The 18,312-nt window shown below is 41.5% G+C and overlaps 1 protein-coding gene across 1 annotated transcript in view; it reads left to right on the top strand.

The window, feature by feature from the left end:
* smu1a (SMU1 DNA replication regulator and spliceosomal factor a) overlaps positions 1-18,289 on the top strand; it is a 28,213-nt gene extending 9,924 nt beyond the window's left edge. The window contains exons 5-12 of the mRNA XM_085992658.1: positions 1,485-1,613; positions 2,619-2,738; positions 4,011-4,127; positions 8,137-8,264; positions 12,315-12,441; positions 14,160-14,327; positions 17,526-17,678; positions 17,878-18,289. Coding sequence (XP_085848784.1) covers positions 1,485-1,613; positions 2,619-2,738; positions 4,011-4,127; positions 8,137-8,264; positions 12,315-12,441; positions 14,160-14,327; positions 17,526-17,678; positions 17,878-17,976 — 1,041 coding nt within the window. The 3' untranslated portion in view covers positions 17,977-18,289. The remainder of the gene's footprint in view (positions 1-1,484; positions 1,614-2,618; positions 2,739-4,010; positions 4,128-8,136; positions 8,265-12,314; positions 12,442-14,159; positions 14,328-17,525; positions 17,679-17,877) is intronic.
* The last annotated feature ends 23 nt before the right edge of the window (positions 18,290-18,312 follow it).

Genomic DNA, 18,312 nt, shown 5'->3' with positions numbered 1-18,312 from the left:
TTAAGATATAACATAACTCAATTCCACTGCCCACTTAGTGCATTATTATAGCTCCCTCTTGTCTATCATTTGTTCAATATTCTTATTTATTCCGAGGGAGGAAAAGGAGAACGACTTGATCTGAATGGTTGCAAAATCCATATTCTAATCTGTTAAGTGTTGCAAACTGCAGTAAAATTATAGCCAACAACCCACACCTTGGATGATGGGTTAATCTTTATTTATCCTGAAGCCAACTGCAACGGATGTCCTAAATCTGCTGTGGCTTTGGTATCAGAAATGGAACAGTTGCAAGAGGAAAAAAAAATGGGACTTCCATATACTGAAACATTAGATCTTTAAACCTGATCAGGAGCCCTCATAGAATCATGGAATAATATAGCATAGAAGGAGGCCATTTGGCCCATTGAGTCTGCGCCGACTCTTTAGAAGAGTAGTCCAGTTAGTCCCACTCCCCTGCTCTTTCCCCATATCCCTGCAAGTATTTATCCACTTGCTTTTTGAAGCCTGCTATTGAATCTGTTTCCACCACCTTATCAGGCGATGCATTCTAAATCCTAACCACTCGTTGCGTAAAAAAAAATTTCCTCATCTCGCCTCTGCTTCTTATGGCAAACATCTTTAATCTGTGCCGTCTTGTTATCTACCTTTCAGCCATTGGAGACAGTTTCTCTTTATTTATTCTATCTAAATCCTTCATTATTTTAAACACCTCTATATCAAATCTCCTCTTACCCTTCCCTGCTCTAAGGAGAACAACCCCAGCTTCTCCAGTCTATCCACGTAACGGTATTCCCTCATCCCTAGAACCATTCTAGTGAATCTCTTCTGTACCCTCTCCAAAACCTTTATGTCCTTCCTAAAGTGTGGTGCCCAGAATTGGACACAATACTCCAGATGGGAGTATTGTGGAATGAGCAGTTGAAATATTTTGGCACAGGGAGTTTGAAGTGAGATTGGCAGATTTTTGTTAGGCAAGGGTATTGAGGGTTTCAGAACCAAGGTGGGTAGATGGAGTTAAAGATACAGATCAGTCATTGATCTAACTGAATGGCGGAATAGGCTCGAGGGGCCTCCTCCGGTTCTATGTTCCATGCACAAAGAATAAGCAATTTGCATTGTGATATGCCAATGGGTTATCTTTTTAACTTCTGTATTAATTAAAGTTCTAAGAGCAAAACATTCAGCTTCATTTGAGTATAGAGAATTATTGTGCTGCAGAAGATCATTTTCATGTTGCAGATTGTTAAATTAAAGCCATGTAAGAAATATTGACTGAGGTATTCCTGTTGTAATGTTGACGATAACCCATTTAAAATGGAGGGTTTACAGTCGGTGTTACTATTGGAAAACCTAGCCGATAATATTAATCAAGAATGGAAATCATTCATTTCCAGCTTTCTGCATTTATTGTCTATATTTAAGTCATTTTATATGTGATAAAATGTTGCCCCCTTGCGAATCTATTTCTTTGGTTGCTCCAGGCATTAAAATGGCAGCAGCATCAGGGCCTGCTGCCTCCAGGAATGACGATTGACTTGTTCAGAGGTAAAGCAGCTGTGAAAGATGTAGAAGAGGAGAAATTCCCCACTCAACTCAGCAGGCACATCAAGGTAAATGTTTTAATTCGCTTTAGTGAAACACAAGGTACTCAGTAGGCACGTTACAAAACAGGATCAAGCTGAACTCCAAGCCCGAAGGCATTAATTAAGCCATTCATGCAAATACCCATTTAATAACTGAGCCCAGCTAAGATCTGTTCACGTTTTATTCTGGCGTCTTGAAGAATCATTGATAGATTAACTTTTTGGGTAAGCAGGATGTTTTTAAATTTTAAAAATAACGTTTTTCAAGTAATTTCAAGCTTTTATTTAAATGTAACTTTCAGATTTGGAGGGAAGAAAGGGGAATTCAGTACCTTTAACTCCAGCGAACAACTAGGTGCCATAAGGGTAACACAATTCATTGGAAAGTTCGGGATAACGTAGTTTGTGTTATTTATCTCATTGAAACTTATAAAATTCTAACAGGACTAGACAGACTTGATGCAGGAAGGATATTCCCGATGGCGGGGGAGTCCAGAACCAGGGGTCACAGTCTAAGGATAAGGGGTAAGCCATTTAGGACTGAGATGAGGAGGAATTTCTTCACCCAGAGAGTGGTGAACCTGTGGAATTCTCTACCACAGAAGGCAGTTGAGGCCAATTCATTAAATATATTCAAGAAGGAGTTGGATATATTTCTTAAGGCTCAAGGGATATGGGGAGAAAGCAGGGACAGGGTACTGAATTTGGATGATCAGCCATGATCTCATTGAATGGCGGAGCAGGCTCGAGGGGCCGAATGGCCTACTCCTGCTCCTATCTTCTCACAGAACTCACAGAAACCCCACAGTGCAGATAGAGGCCATTTCGGCCCATCGAGCCTGCACCGACACATATCCCACCCGATCCCCGTAACCCCTACACCAACACATATCCCACCCTATCCCTGTAACCCCACGTATTTAATCCCCCTAACACTAAGGGTCAATTTATCATAGCCAATCAACCTAACCTGCACATCTTTGGACTATGTTTCTATGTTTATGATTTGAACAATATTGTATTTTTGAACAGTTTGGTCAGAAGTCCCATGTGGAGTGTGCTCGGTTCTCTCCAGATGGTCAGTATCTGGTTACAGGTTCCGTGGATGGCTTTATTGAAGTGTGGAACTTCACCACTGGCAAAATTAGAAAGGTAAGTGTGGTAAACCACTGTTTGTATTCCTGTTTGTCCTGTTTGTATTCCACTGTGTACATGCCTGGACATGCCTCGGCTGACTCCTCCCACAGGTCCTAGTATAAAGGTGACTGCTCCCCAGCCCTTTGTATCCTGGGCCTGTCGACCACTCGAGGCAGACCTCCATTCTGTTGTTAATAAAAGCCTTTGGTTACTCTTCTAACTCTCGGTCTTTTATGAGTAATTGATAGCGCATCAGTAAGTACAGGAGGGCGGGCGGTGGGGGGATGTCTTGCTACATGGCAGTTTAAAGACTGAGTTTCTCCGTCCAGCCCCCTTAAAAATCAAACCGTTACAAGTAATTATCACGAACCTTTAGCTGTTTCTGGTGCTTCGGCATTGTAATATCCATTTCGCTGTTCCGTGCTGTTGAGTTCAGTGGCTTTTCCCAGCCAGTTCACTCCGTGCTATTAGGGGTTCAGGTGAAATATTTAAAAAAAACAAATACAGGAATGACTCATTTGAACATATATTTCTTTTTAACATTTTTAATTTCTTTTAAAGAGGTCAGATGTATGAATATTTGAGCAAATTTTAAAATTCCACTTGCAGTAAATTTAGCACTGGTTTTGAATGGTTTAACATGCACACAGTACTCTAGCGTGCAGAAGGACATCAAGAAGAACCTTTTCTTTTATAAAAAAAAAACAAAAAAACTCTGCGTCTTCCACTGATGCTAAATCAATCAATTTGGTATCTGCTGAACAAAAGTATACAAAATAACTATCCAAGTTCAGATTTTAGAGGATGTGGCTGGATATACAGAATCTATCAATAGCTTTCCATTTTGATTGGGTGCATTTCCTGGTTAATCATGTGAAGCAGATCACCGTCTGCGTCTAATTTCACCTGTATTTATTAATTGTTCGTTGCTAAAAGTGTAATTTGTGGAATATTAGTAAAGGGTACTGTATCTCATTTTATATAATAGGATGACTTACTATATCACTGAAGAGTAAGTGTACAATTAAGTTTGATCGCAGTATATATTAATATATTTTGAATTGTTAGCTGATTAACTGTTTCCCATTAGCTGTTTTGTCGTTGGGTGTGGTGAGTGATGGCATAGCTAGTAGAGGTCTGCCTGACTTGTTTTGTTTGATCTCATTAGTAAAACTTTGCAACAGTGTGGCTGTTTAACGGGTGGATGTGCGGCTATTGTATCAACACAGCCCCTTTCAGTGATGGATACTTAATCCTTTTCTTATTTCCCCTAATGCCACTTTCTAGGATCTGAAGTACCAGGCACAAGATAACTTCATGATGATGGACGATGCGGTCCTTTGCATGTGTTTCAGTCGTGACACTGAAATGTTGGCAACAGGAGCACAGGACGGAAAGATTAAGGTGGGTAGCTAAATTGAGAAAAGGTTTTACAAAAATGTAAAGCTTGCAAAGCTGTTGTTTTTTTCTTTTGAATTGACTGCATTAATTCACTTGCAACAGTGATATTTCATCACATTTGAGGCCATTTCCATGCAGTAATTTTGTATTTCGTGGAGCTGGTCAGAGTAGGAAAAACAATTGGATCTGAGGCAAAAAAAAACACATGACAAGCATCCTTCCATTAGTGTCGTTTATATATTAATATTTAGGCAAGTAAGAGAATGGTTAGAATGTTGAACTTGCTAGCACATGCAGTAGTTGAGGCGACTAGCATAAATGCATTTGAGGGGAAGCCAGATAAACATATGAGGGAGAAATGAATAGAAGGTTATGCAGATAGGGTGAGATGAAGAGGGGTGCGAGTGGGCTCGTGTGGAGCATAAACACTGGCATGGACCAGTTGGGCCGAATGGCCCGGTTCTGTGCTGTATATTCTAATATATATGTAATTCTGTGTAATTAATAAAACATGTAACATGCAGCTTCAATAAGAGTATACAATGAGGAAATGTGAGATATAACCATGTCCTACCTGCGGTGCTTCTGTTAATGTACATGTCATGTTAGATCAACATACAGTCTGTACCTATTTGTTCAAAGTTGCTTCATTCAAATTTTTGCCAGCACTAAATTTCCACCTTTGTTATTTAAATTGGTGGATAATTTGAATTTCCAGCATTTAAAAATAACTTTGAATTATCAGGAGTAGATTGTATAAATTCCATCCCACAGCTCCCTTAGCATTTGACCTCTATTTATGATGGATTTCAGATTAAGTGATCTTGGTGGATAAAGGTGTGAGCTGAAGCCTGTGATTAGAAGGATAACTAGGGTTAAGTGCAGAGATCAACAGAATTAACCTTATGCAAGTTGCTGATTTCTGTGGACTGTTGGAAGACTATGAAAATATCCATGTGCTGACTCTGCCATTTGGAGAATATTGAAAGAAAGACTTGCATAACCAGATAATCATTTTTAGTGATGTTGATTGAGGGATAAATATTGGCCTATACATTGGGGAGAACTTCTCTGCTCTTCTTTGAAATAGTGCCCGTGGGATATTTTGTGTCCACTTGAGAAAGCAGACTGGTCCTTGGTTTAAGGTCTCATCCAAAAGACGACACCTCCGACAGTGCAGCACTCCCTCAGTGCTGGAGTGTCAGCCTAGATTTTTGTGCTCAAGTCTCTGGGGCTCAACCTTGTGACTCAGATACGAGAGTGCTAGCCACTGAGCCACGGCTGAATGATAGGAGGGACAAACAACTAGATCTTTGATATTAAGAGTTCAACACAATACTCACCACTGGTTTATGACAAGCTGCTTCTTTACCTTCATTGTGCATTCATTGGTAATTGCTTACAAGTCTTTCTACATTTTTCACTTCCCCACATTGTTTTCCTTTAATAAAAAAGTTTTTTTTAATGATGCACAATTTTTATAACAGCTATGAAATGTTTCTTTGTAGTGTAATTTAGTGACTCCCTTTCCATCCCCTTCCTGTAAAGAAAGTAAAATTGAGCCAAAAAGATTAAAAGTATGTTACAATCTTGCTTATTTTGAGGTTTTTTTTGCAATGGAGATCAAACTCTTGCCGTGAGTTTTGCATACAAATGGTGCTTATCTCAGCACTGTAACCCTGGTTTCTTCCAATCACACAGGCAGGAGAGTGTAGGTCAGCACCACTCAATTCTTTTTAAATAAGAGCTAAAAAGATTGTTTTGCAATGTGATTTGTTAATAAAGAAAGACTTGCACTTCAATAGCACCTTTCACAACCTCAGGACACGCCAAAGCGCTTTACAGCAATGAAGTACTTTTGAAGTGTAGTCACTATTGTATTGTGAGAAATGCGGCAGCCAATTTGCACACTGCAAGCTCCCACAAACATACAATGTTGCCAAGATTGGTGGGAGGCCAGAGGATTGGGAAATTTTAAAAAACCAGCAACGGGTGACTAAAAAAGTGAGAGAGATAAGATGAATTATGAGAGTAAACTGGCAAGAAATATTAAAACAGAAAGTAAGAGCTTCTACAGGTATATAAAAAGGAAGAGAGTAGCTAAAGTAAACATTGGTCCCTTAGAGGATGAGAATGGGGAATTAATAATGGGGAACGGGGAAATGGTAGCGACTCTGAACAAATATTTTGTATCTGTCTTCACGGTAGAAGACACTAACAACATCCCAATAATGGATAATCAAGGGGCTATAGGGAGGGAGGAACTAAAGACAATCGCTATCACTAAGGAAAAAGTACTTGGTAAAATAATGGAACTAAAAGACGACAAGTCCTCTGGACCAGATGGCCTGTATCCCAGGGTCTTAAAAGAAGTGGCTGCAGAGATAGTGGATGCATTGGTTGCAATATACCAAAATACCCTGGACTCTGGAGAGGTCCCAGTGGATTGGAAAACCGCAAATGTAACACCCCTATCTAAGAAAGGAGGGAGACAGAAAGCAGGAAACTATAGACCAGTTAGCCTAACATCTGTCGTTGGGGAAAATGCTGGAGTCCTTCATTAAGGAAGCAGTAGCAGGGCATTTGGAAAATCATAATGCAGTCAAACAGAGTCCGCATGGTTTTATGAAAGGGAGATCATGTTTAACAAATTTACTGGAGTTCTTTGAGGATGTAATGAGCAGGGTGGATAAGGGTGAGACAGTGGATGTGGTGTACTTGGATTTCAGAAGGCATTCGATAAGGTGCCACATAAAAGGTTACTGCATAAGATAAGAGCTCACTGAGTTGGGGGGTAATAGCATGGATAGAGAATTGGCTAACTAACAGAAAGCAGAGTGTCAGGATAAATGGGTCATTTTCCGATTGGCAAACGGTAACTAGTGGGGTGCCACAGGGATCGGTGCTGGGGCCTCAACTATTTACAGTCTACATTAATGACTTGGATGAAGGGACCGAGTGTAATGTAGCCAAGTTTGTGGATGATACAAAGATGGGTGGGAAAGCAAGTTGTGCAGAGGATTCAAAAGAATCTGCAAAGAGATATAGACAGGCTAAGTGAGTGGACAAGCATTTGGCAGATGGAGTATAATGTGGGAAAGTGCAAGGTTATCCACTTTGGCAGGAAAAATAAAAAAGCAAATTATTACTTAAATGGCTAGAGATTACAAAATGCTACAGTTCAGAGGGACCTGGGGGTCCTTGTGCATGAAACACAAAAAGTTAACATGCAGGTACAGCAAGCAATCAAAAAGGCAAATGGAATGTTGGCCTTTATTGCAAGGGGTCTGGAGTATAAAAGCAGGGAAGCCCTGCTACATCTGTACAGGGTATTGGTGAGACCACACCTTGAGTACTGCGTACAGTTTTGGTCTACTTATTTAAGGAAGGATATACTTGCATTGGAGGCAGTTCAGAGACGATTCACACGGTTGATTCCTGAGATGAGGGTGTTGACTTATGAAGAAAGGTTGAGTAGGTTGGGCCTATACTCATTGGAATTTAGGAGAATGAGAGGTGATCTTATTGAAACATGTAAGATACTGAGAGGGCTTGACAAGGTAGATGCAGAGAGGATGTTTCCCCTCGTGAGGAAATCTATGCCCTCGAGTTCTAGTTTCAGAATAAAGAGTCGCCCTTTTAGAACTGAGATGAGGAGGAATTTCTTCTCTGAGGGTCGTAAATCTGTGGAATTCTCTGCCCCAGAGAGCTGTGGAGGCTGGGTCATTAAATACATTTAAGGTGGAGATAGACAGATTTCTGCAAGAAATGGGAGTGAAGGGTTATGGGGAGTGGACAGGGAAGTGGCTTTGAGCCCAAGATCAGCCATGATCTTATTGAATGGCGGAGCAGGCTCGAGGGACCAGGTGGCCTATTCCTGCTCCTATTTCCTATGTGATCATGAATGATCAATGTGAAATTTTCAACTATAGGAATTTTGCATTGCAAATGTAAAGATGCTCATGAGGGCTGGGATACTAAATCCTGAACAAATATGTTGGTTGCCCCACAGGTGTGGAAGATTCAGAGTGGTCAGTGTCTACGCCGATTTGAACGTGCTCACAGTAAGGGAGTAACCTGCCTCAGTTTCTCCAAAGACAGTAGTCAGATTCTCTCTGCGTCTTTTGATCAAACAATCCGGTGAGATGTAATTTTATTTGCCTCAATGGTCCCATGCCCTCCCCCCCCCCGGCCATATCTCATGACAGAAATGCTTTTGTGGGGGGATGGGGGAGCTCATGGAATATTCTAACATATCCTGGGAAGAAGTCTTATGCTGGATTGGAATACACCTTTTGAGCTTTTGTATAAGGTTTGTGAATTGCAATAGCTAATCTCGGGAGCTGAAAATTCAGCATAGAATAAAGCTGCAGTATAAAATCTTTCACTTTTCACTGATGCTGTGACTCTCACAATCTGTTTAGGAGGCGCAGATAGTTTAGAAGGTGTATATGAGTCTGGCAGAATTGGATGAATCATTATTCATTCTGGACCATCTTGTAATTCTGATCTGACCAAATCTAAATAAGATATATGATGTATTTTGTCACTCCTTAATGGCATTTAGGATAATGTTTCAGAATGGTAGCATAGTATCCCTTGTTCTAACTCGGGTAACCCAAAGATGGTATAAAGGTGAAAGACACATAATCAAATGCTGGTAAACATAGAAACATAGAAGATAGGAGCAGGAGTAGGCCATTCGACCCCTCGAGCCTGCTCCACCATTCAGTGCGATCATGGCTGATCATCCAAATTCAGTACCCGGTCCCTGCTTTCTCCCCATACCCCTTGATCCCTTTAGCTTTAAGAAATAGATCCAACTCCTTGAATATATTTAATGAACTGGCCTCCACCGCCTTCTGTGGTAGAGAGTTCCACAGGTTCACCACTCTCTGGGTGAAGAAGTTCCTCCTCATTTCTGTGCTAAATGGCCTACCCTTTATCCTTAGACTGTGTCCCCTGGTTCTGGACTCCCTGACCATCGGGAACATCCTTCCTGCATCTAGTCTGTCCAGTCCTGTCAGAATTTTATAAGTTTCAATGAGATCACCTCTCATTCTTCTAAACTCCAGCGAGTTTAAGCCCAATTCACCCAATCTCTCCTCATACGTCATTCCTGCCATCCCAGGTATCAGCCTGGTGAATCTTCGCTGAACTCCTTCCATGGCAAGAACATCCTTCCTCAGATAAGGCGACCAAAACTGCACACAATACTCAAGATGTGGTCTCACCAAGGCCCTGTACAACTGCAGCAAGACACCCTTGTTCCTGTACTCAAACCCTCTTGCTACGAAGGCCAACATACCATTTACCTTCTTAACCGCCTGCTGCACCTGCATGCTTACCTTCAGCGACTGGTGCACAAGGACACCCAGGTTTCGTTGCACTTCCCCTTCTCCCAATCTATTGCCATTTAGATAATCTGCCTTCCTGTTTTTGCCACCAAAGTGGACAACCTCACATTTATCCATGTTATATTGCATCTGCCATGTTTCTGCCCAATCACCCAACATGTCCAAATCATCCTGGAGTTTCTCGACATCCTCCTCACAGCACACACGCCCACCCAGCTTTGTGCCGTCTGCAAATTTGGAGATATTACATCTAGTTCCCTTGTCTAGATCATTAATATATATTGTGAATAGCTGGGGTCCAAGGACCGATCCCTGCGGTACCCCACTAGTCACTGCCTGCCACTTGGAAAAAGACCCGTTTATTCCAACTCTTTGCTTTCTGTCTGCCAACCAGTTCTCTATCCAAGTCAATACCTTGCCCCCAATCCCATGTGCCTTAACATTTCACGCTAATCTCTTATGCGGGACCTTATCGAAGGCCTTCTGAAAGTCCAGATACACCACATCCACTGGTTCTCCCTTATCTATTTTACCAGTTACATCCTCAAAAAATTCCAGTAGATTAGTCAAGCACGATTTACCTTTTGTGAATCCATGTTGACTTTGTCCGATCCTGTCACTGTTTTCCAAGTGCTCTGCTATTACATCTTTTATAATGGACTCTAGCATTTTCCCCACTACTGATGTCAGGCTTACCGGTCTGTAATTCCCTGTTTTCTCTCTACCACCTTTTTTGAATAGTGGGGTTACATTAGCTACCCTCCAATCCATGGGTACTGTTCCAGATTCCATCGAATGTTGGAAGATGATCAGCAATGCATCTACTATTTCTAGGCCACTTCCTTAAGTACCCTAGGATGTAGATTATCAGGCCCTGGGGATTTATCGGCCTTCAATCCCATCAATTTCCCTAACACCATTTCCCTACAAATACTGATTTCTTTCAGTTCCTCCCTTCCATCAGACCCTATGTTCCCCGGCATCTCTGGGAGGTTATTTGTGTCCTCCTTTATGAAGACAGAACCAAAGTATGTATTTAGTTGGTCAGCCATTTCTTTGTTCCCCATTATAAATTCCCCTGATTCTGACTGCAAGGGACCTACGCTTGACTTCACCAATCTTTTTCTCTTCACATATCTATAAAAGCTTTTACAGTCAGTTTTTATGTTCCTCGCAAGCTTACTCTCATACTCTATTTTCCCCTTCTTAATTAATCCCTTTGTCCTCCTTTGTTGAATCCTAAATTGCTCCCAATCCTCAGGATTATTGCTTTTTCTGGCCAACTTATATGCCATCTCCTTGGATCTTATGCTATCCCTAATTTCCCTTGTTAGCCACGGTTGAGTCACCTTTTTTGTTTTATTTTTATGCCAAACTGGGATGAACAAATTCTGTTGTTCATCCATGCGGTCTTTGAATGTTTGCCATTGCCTATCCACCGTCAACCCTTTGAGTGACATTCCCCAATCAATCCTACCCAACTCGCGTCTCAGGCCATCGTAGTTTCCTTTATTTAAATTTAGGACCCTAGTCTCTGAGTCAACTACTTCATTCTCCATCTTAATGAAGAATTCGATCATATTATGATCGCTCCGACCCAAGGGGCCTAGTACAACACGATTGCTAATTAATCCTTTCTCGTTACATAATAGCCAGTCTAAGATGGCCTGATCTCTGGTTGGTTCCTTGACATATTGGTCCAGGAAACCATCCCGTAAACACTCCAGGAATTCCTCCTCCACAGTATTGTTACTAATTTGGTTAGCCCAATCTATATGTAGATTAAAGTCACCCATGATGACTGCTGTGCCCTTATTGCACGCTTCTTTAATTTCCCTTTTAATGCCATCCCCAACCTCCGCCTTACTGTTTGGAGGTCTATATACCACTCCCACTAATGTTTTCTGCCCCTTGGTATTTCTCAATTCTACCCATACAGATTCCACATCATCAGAGCTAATATCCTTCCTTACAATTGTGTTAATTCCTTCTTTAACCAGTAATGCTACCCCACCTCCCTTTCCTTTTTGCCTATCTTTTCTGAATATCGAATACCCCTGGATGTTGAGTTCCCAGCCTTGGCCATCCTTGAGCCACGTTTCCGTAATCCCAACCAAATCACATTCGTTTACCTCTATTTGCGCAGCTAATTCATCCAACTTATTACGAATGCTCCTCGCATTAAGACACACAGCCTTCAGGCTTATTTTTTTAACGCTCTTAGACCTATTAGAATTATTATTTACTGTGGCCATGTTTGATTTAAACCATTGATTTCTCTGACTGACACTTTTGTTTTTCTCCTTCCTTTCTTTTGCTTTTATCCTTGTTTCCCTTTCCTCTGTCCCCCTGCTCAGGTTCCCAACCCCCTGCCATTGTAGTTTAAACCCTCCCCCAGAGCACTAGCAAACACTCCCCCTCGGACATTGGTTCCAGCCCTGCCCAGGTGCAAACTGTCCGGTACTATAGTTTATTTCAAATAGGGATAGTGAGCTTCTAAAATTATTTTCTTTTTTGAGAAGGAGATGTTATGATTCATATTCTAGAGGGGATGCATTTTGTTAGTGCTATAATGCATCATCTTTTGTTGCTCATAATGCCATGTTCAAGTTCTTGATCTGTTAGGTGGGGAGTGCTGGGGGGGTGGGTGGGCGTCAGCAGAGATGAGATGCTTTTCTTTTTTTCCCCTTCCCCCAGCTCCACACGGATAAAGGAGAAATCAAGATTAAGATTCGCCTTTGATCCTTTGACACTTGCCTGATTACTTGGCCGAGGAAAGGGCAGTCTGTCAAACAGCTGGTGATATAATTTTTTTTTTTACCCTTTTTGTTAGGATTCATGGACTGAAGTCTGGAAAAACGTTGAAGGAGTTCAGAGGTCATACATCATTTGTTAATGAAGTGACTTTTACACAAGATGGACATTACATTTTGAGTGCATCCTCTGATGGCAGTGTAAAGGTACTTAATGAATGGAAGATGACGTACACTAGTGAGAAATCTGTGAATGTGAAAACTTTTTCATGTTGGGTTAATAACATGGCCAATAGAGCTGAATTCCAGAGGTGAGGTGAGAGTGACTGCCCTTGACATCAAGGCAGCATTTGACCGAATGTGGCATCAAGGAGCCCTAGTAAAATTAAAGTCAATTGGAATTGGGGAAAACTCTCCTCTGGCAGGAGCCATACCTAGCCCAAAGGAAGATGGTTGTATTTGTTGGAGGTCAATCATCTCAGCCCCAGGACATCGCTGCAGGAGTTCCTCAGGGCAATGTCCTAGGCCCAACTATCTTCAGCTGCTTCATCAATGAACTTCCCTCTATCATAAGGTCAGAAGTGGGGATGTTTGCTGATGATTGCAGTGTTCAGTTCCATTCACAACTCCTCAGATAATGAAGCAGTCCATGCCCGCATGCAGCAAGACCTGGACGACATTCAGGCTTGGGCTGATTAGTGGCAGGCAACATTCACGACACACAAGTGCCAGGAAATGACTATTTCCAACAAGAGAGCGTCTAACCACTGCCACTTGACATTCAACGGCATTACCATTGCCAAATTCCCCCACCATCAACATCCTGGAGGGGGGGGGGGGGGGGGGTCAACATTGACCAGAAACTTAACTGGACCAGCCACATAAATACTGTGGCTGCAAGGGCAGGTCAGAGCCTGGGTAATCTGCAGCGAGTGTCTCACCTCCTGACACCCCAAAGCCTTTCCACCATCTACAAGGCACAAGTCAGGAGTGTGATGGAATACTCTCCACTTGCCTGGATGAGTGCAGCTCCAACAACACTCAAGAAGCTTGACACCATCCAGGACAAAGCAGCCTGCTTGATTGGCACCCCATCCACCACCTTAAACATTCACTCCCTCCACCACCGGCGTACCATGGCTGCAGTGTGTACCATCTACAAGATGCACTGCAGCAACTCGCCAATGCTTCTTTGGCAGCACCTCCCAAACCTGCGACAGCAGGCGCATAGAAACACCATCACCTCTAAGTTCCCCTCCAAGTCACACACCATCCTGACTTGGAAATATATCGCCGTTCCTTCATTGTCGCTGGGTCAAAATCCTGGAATTCCCTCCCTAACAGCACTGTGGGAGTACCATCACCACAAGGACTGCAGCAGTTCAAGACCACCTTCTCGAGGACAATTAGGGATGGGCAATAAATGCTGGCCTTGTCGGCGATGCCCACCTCCCATGAACTAATGGAAAAAAGTGTACCAGTAGGTCGGGCATTACATGCTTGTGGTGTTGGGGAATCAATGAAATGCAGTTTAACCATTCAAATCGGCTGTAATTTATCTAAGAGAAGTTTTTATTCATGACTAAACTTGTATTAAAATCATTGGAATTGTTGGTTGTAAAATTTGATGTGTAATTTCCCCTTCCTCTGTCCCTTTAAGTAGCCTTTAGGGTTAAGTAAAAATGAACCTTTCTGCATCTGGACCAATGTACATAACAATTAGTAGAATCATATCTGGGCTTTAGCCAAGACTGACAAATGGGAAACACTTGGTTTGATCTGAAAGTGTATGTGTGTGTGCTTATGTTCTATGTGGCTTTCACAAAAGTGAAATGAACACCATAAACTTTCAATGTCATGCTTTAATGTAAAGAGACTGAAGGTATTTTGAGTTGAGTGAAATATTTTTATCGTCTCGCTTGCAGATCTGGAATGTGAAGACAACAGAGTGTGCAAATACCTTCAAGTCATTGGGAAGCTCTGCTGGTACTGATATCACAGTGAACAGCGTACACCTGCTGCCAAAGAATCCTGAACATTTTGTAGTGTGTAACCGGTCAAATACAGTAGTCATCATGAACATGCAGGGGCAGGTATGGCTGCACACCAGTTTACTATAGTGGTTCGTTTTCGATGAAGGGAGTGGATGAGTTTTTTTTAAGCACTACTTCGCTCATAAAGCAAGCTTATAATTGTCTTGCTTTCATTGAAAGCATGAGACATGTAAGATTTTTAATAAGGTGATGGGTTGCTTTTTAATGTAACCACTGGATATTTATATTTTAGACAAAAGAAAGTAATCACTTAGATATTGGGGAAAAAATCTCAATTTTGGCTTATTCAGAAAATACTTAATATAAAATTTGCTGAATGATAATTTACAAAAGTGTAATGAGACTCTTAAATTTACAAGTTTTCTCTTTCTTAAATCTCAATTTTTGTCGTCTTCTGATCCTTTCCTTGGATTTTTGTTTGTCTTTCTCGTAGATTGTTTCATTTATTTTTGTAAAAAAGCCTTTCTCAATCATTGCACTAGTACAGTAAGGATTCAATAGCCTGCTAGTACTCACTGGCTTTGTATGTGAAAAGTAGCCACTTCGTCACTGGGGTCTATGGAATTGCCTTCAGGAGAGATGTTGGGTTGGGAGAAAAATAAACAGATAGCAAGAGCAATTTGGTTAATATGGTGTACAGGAAACTCTTGATTTACCGGCACCTAAATAACCGGAAATCTCTGTTAACCTACAAAATTCAGGAGTAAGTTCAGGTAAGTTTTACTTCATATTAGTGGCCGTTCCTGGATCTGTGGCTGTGTAACCGGGGTTCCTGCACCTGTTGCTAAGCAACAGGGACGCCTGGATCTTGTGGCCGGGGTTCCTGCACCTGTTGCTAAGCAACATGGAAGCCTGGATCTGTTGCTGTGTACGGGGCTCTCGTACCTTTTACTATACCTCTCTGTAATCCGGACTTTTTGATAAACTGGCACCACGCCGGTGCCGGATAAAAAAGTTTCCTGTATTAGAAAAAAACACAAGTTAATTGGCAAATTACTTGGGAGTAATTTGGAGCCGTAAATCCACTTAGGGAGTTCAGGAGAAAGAGTGGTGAGAATGTGGAACTCGCTACCACCTGGAGTAGTTGAGGCGACTAGCATAGATACATTTAAGGGGAAGCTAGATCAGGGAGCAAGGAATAGGTTATGCTGATGGGGTTAGGTCAGGGGTGGGCAATTATTTGGGCTGGAGGGCCACTTAAGTTTTGGCGAGTTGTTGAGGGCCGCAAACAGTGTTCCCCCTAAGGTACGCGATCCCGCGCAGGCTGCTTACCAGCTCCTGCTGCAGGAAGAGATACCGGGTGCGCAGCGGCCACGCAGCAAATTTAAAGGAACTGTGCACGATGAAAGAATTAGAGGGAACATTGCCACAAACATCAAATGAATTGTTAACAACTACCATTAAAATTTGTTATGGCATTTATTGTATGAAGAACCCTTCATGTCGTTCTCACATTTAATACAAATAACAACACTTATCAATATGCTAACGAACGTGATACAGGTTTACAAGTCGCATTGAAAAGTGGAGGGTGGATGTTTTCCCAACATCTAAGTATCGATTCTGCTTCCACTGGCAAGTATAAACAAGGTATAAGGCACAATCAACGATAAAATCATTTATACAACCGTTAAAAATTGCATATGCTATTGAAACCTCACTCAGAAATAATTAGGCGACTCAGAATATGATTTATGCTGCAAATTGCGCCCCAGATCAGCCATCAAATTGGGCTTGTTCATAGTACGTTGACAATCACTCCTAAGAAAAACCCAAGACGCTTAAAGAGTTTGTGGACTTTCACTTGAGAATGGGCACAAGCAATGTACCATTTATAATACACATTTCTTCCAAGTACCATTTATAATACACATTTCTTCCAAGTGCTATTTATTACTGGGACTGGCCAACAACATAAATCTCTATAACCCTCTTCCAGTCATGACAAACTTAAAATTGTTCATGGTATGGGGTAAAAGGCTTAAATTAAAAACAGTGAATGCAATGTCCAATATACCTGGGTCCATTATGCCTTGGCTATGTTAATTAAGTGGGATAATAAAACGAGTGAATAATTGTGCAAGAATTAATAACCCTACTAAGTCATTGGTGAGAGCAAAGTGTTAAATTGATAAATTTGAAACCGGTCAACTCTGTTGATCATCACTCCCACTTCTACCATCCCAATAATTTATAAGCATAAATTCAGATACAGGAAACTTTGATATCCGGCACTGACGGGACCGAGCTAGTGCCGTAACATCAAAAGTGCCGGACATACCAGAGTTAATGTTTAAACATACGGAACTGAGAAGCTCTGTGTGAATCAACAAACCCTGTTGCATAGCAACAGCTTCAAAACAGTCAGCTGCAGGCGTCTGTAGCTGAAGCTGTTGCTATAGCTACAGACCTTGCAGTGCTTGATTGGGGGGGAAAAAAGCAACGAGAACTAAAAGAACATATAGAAAATGGCTCCTGATTTTTGCCGTTAGATCGAGTATTCCGGACATATAACCTCCGGATAAACCAAAGTTTCCAGTAGTCAGATACTATCTTAAATACACAATGTAGTGTAAAATAGTAAAATCTTGTTACTAAATTAAATTAAATGATTGTTTGATTATATGTTGTATTGAGTCTACATGGCTGTTTGGCTGAGCGGCTCGAGTCTGCAGGGCCTCCGATGCTTTTTAGTGTGTTGAGTACAGGAGCCCGAGGCTTCACAAGGCCTGATCTACAATCGTGTGTCATTACCTGGAGTCCTTGTGCTCTGGCATCCACTTCCATGTCTTAGATGGCAATGAGAACACCCCCCCCCCCCCCCCCCCCCCCCGGTCGCACTCTGGCTACCGGCAGAAGACGCAGCGCCAGTCTCTTTCTTCGGTAAGAGTCATCTAGATGAGCAGCCATGACTCGACACTGACTAATGTGCAGCTCAAACTCCAGCTCGTGTTCTATTTCTGTCCTGTCCAGTGGGCTGGATAAAATGACTTGGAGGGCTGTATTTTGCCTACCACTGGGTTAGATGAAGGGTGGGAGGAGCATAAACCAATTGGGCTGACTGGCTGTGAAATTATCTCGATAGAAAAGTTAGAAACCGGCTGATGCTTGAATGAAAATTGAGCTATAATTGCAAATTAAATCTACTTTTGTTTAAAAGACAATATATTTTCTTTGCTTTAGGGAAATCATTCTTTTGGCTAAAGGAAATTGGATTTCAATCATTCTGTGTTACAGATTGTGAGGAGCTTCAGCTCTGGTAAAAGAGAGGGAGGTGATTTTGTGTGCTGCTGTCTGTCACCACGTGGTGAATGGATCTACTGTGTTGGTGAAGATTTTGTGCTATACTGTTTCAGTACTGTGACTGGCAAGCTGGAAAGAACATTGACGGTAAGAGGGATAAAATGCATTTCTATAAATCCAAGTGCTAAGCTGTATCTTGCCATCAAACAAGCTATTTAAAATACTGCTTTTGTTGGTGGAAAAAGCAGAAGGTGGGGGTGAAATACTTTGGCATGCTGTTATAGGCCCTTTGTAGTGATAGGTGGGAGTGTAAATTTAACCATCTGTTTATGGTATAATTCTGCAGGTTCATGAAAAAGATGTTATTGGAATTGCTCATCATCCACATCAGAACTTGATTGGAACCTACAGTGAAGATGGTCTCCTTAAACTCTGGAAACCTTGAAGGATTGAAATGTAAAACCTATTGTATACTTATACAGCTATAACTAATTGTGGCTTTCTCTGTAGAATAAACTTTGTTTCATTATAATTTCAAGCCACCATTTTAGTTGAAGTTCTCCACATTCCCTGGTCAGTGTAAAGTCTATGTACTGAAGCTGAACCTGTTTAGGCACAATAATGCATATAGTAACTGTTAAATTGCTGTTATTGACTTTAGATTGTTTTTGTTGCAGAACCAATAGATCATTAAAACAGAACACTTTGTGGAGTTCAGCAGTACTGAGTTTTAAAATAAAAGGCTACATTTTCTTGGAGTGACCAAGTTGCAGTATTTTTT

This window comes from Somniosus microcephalus, chromosome 1 (genome assembly GCF_052327205.1).
Source record: "Somniosus microcephalus isolate GS21.2 chromosome 1, FLI_Smic_1.0, whole genome shotgun sequence".
NCBI lineage: Eukaryota > Metazoa > Chordata > Chondrichthyes > Squaliformes > Somniosidae > Somniosus > Somniosus microcephalus.
The sequence above is the reverse complement of the archived record's forward strand: the minus strand, read 5'-3'. Positions and strand labels throughout refer to the sequence as shown.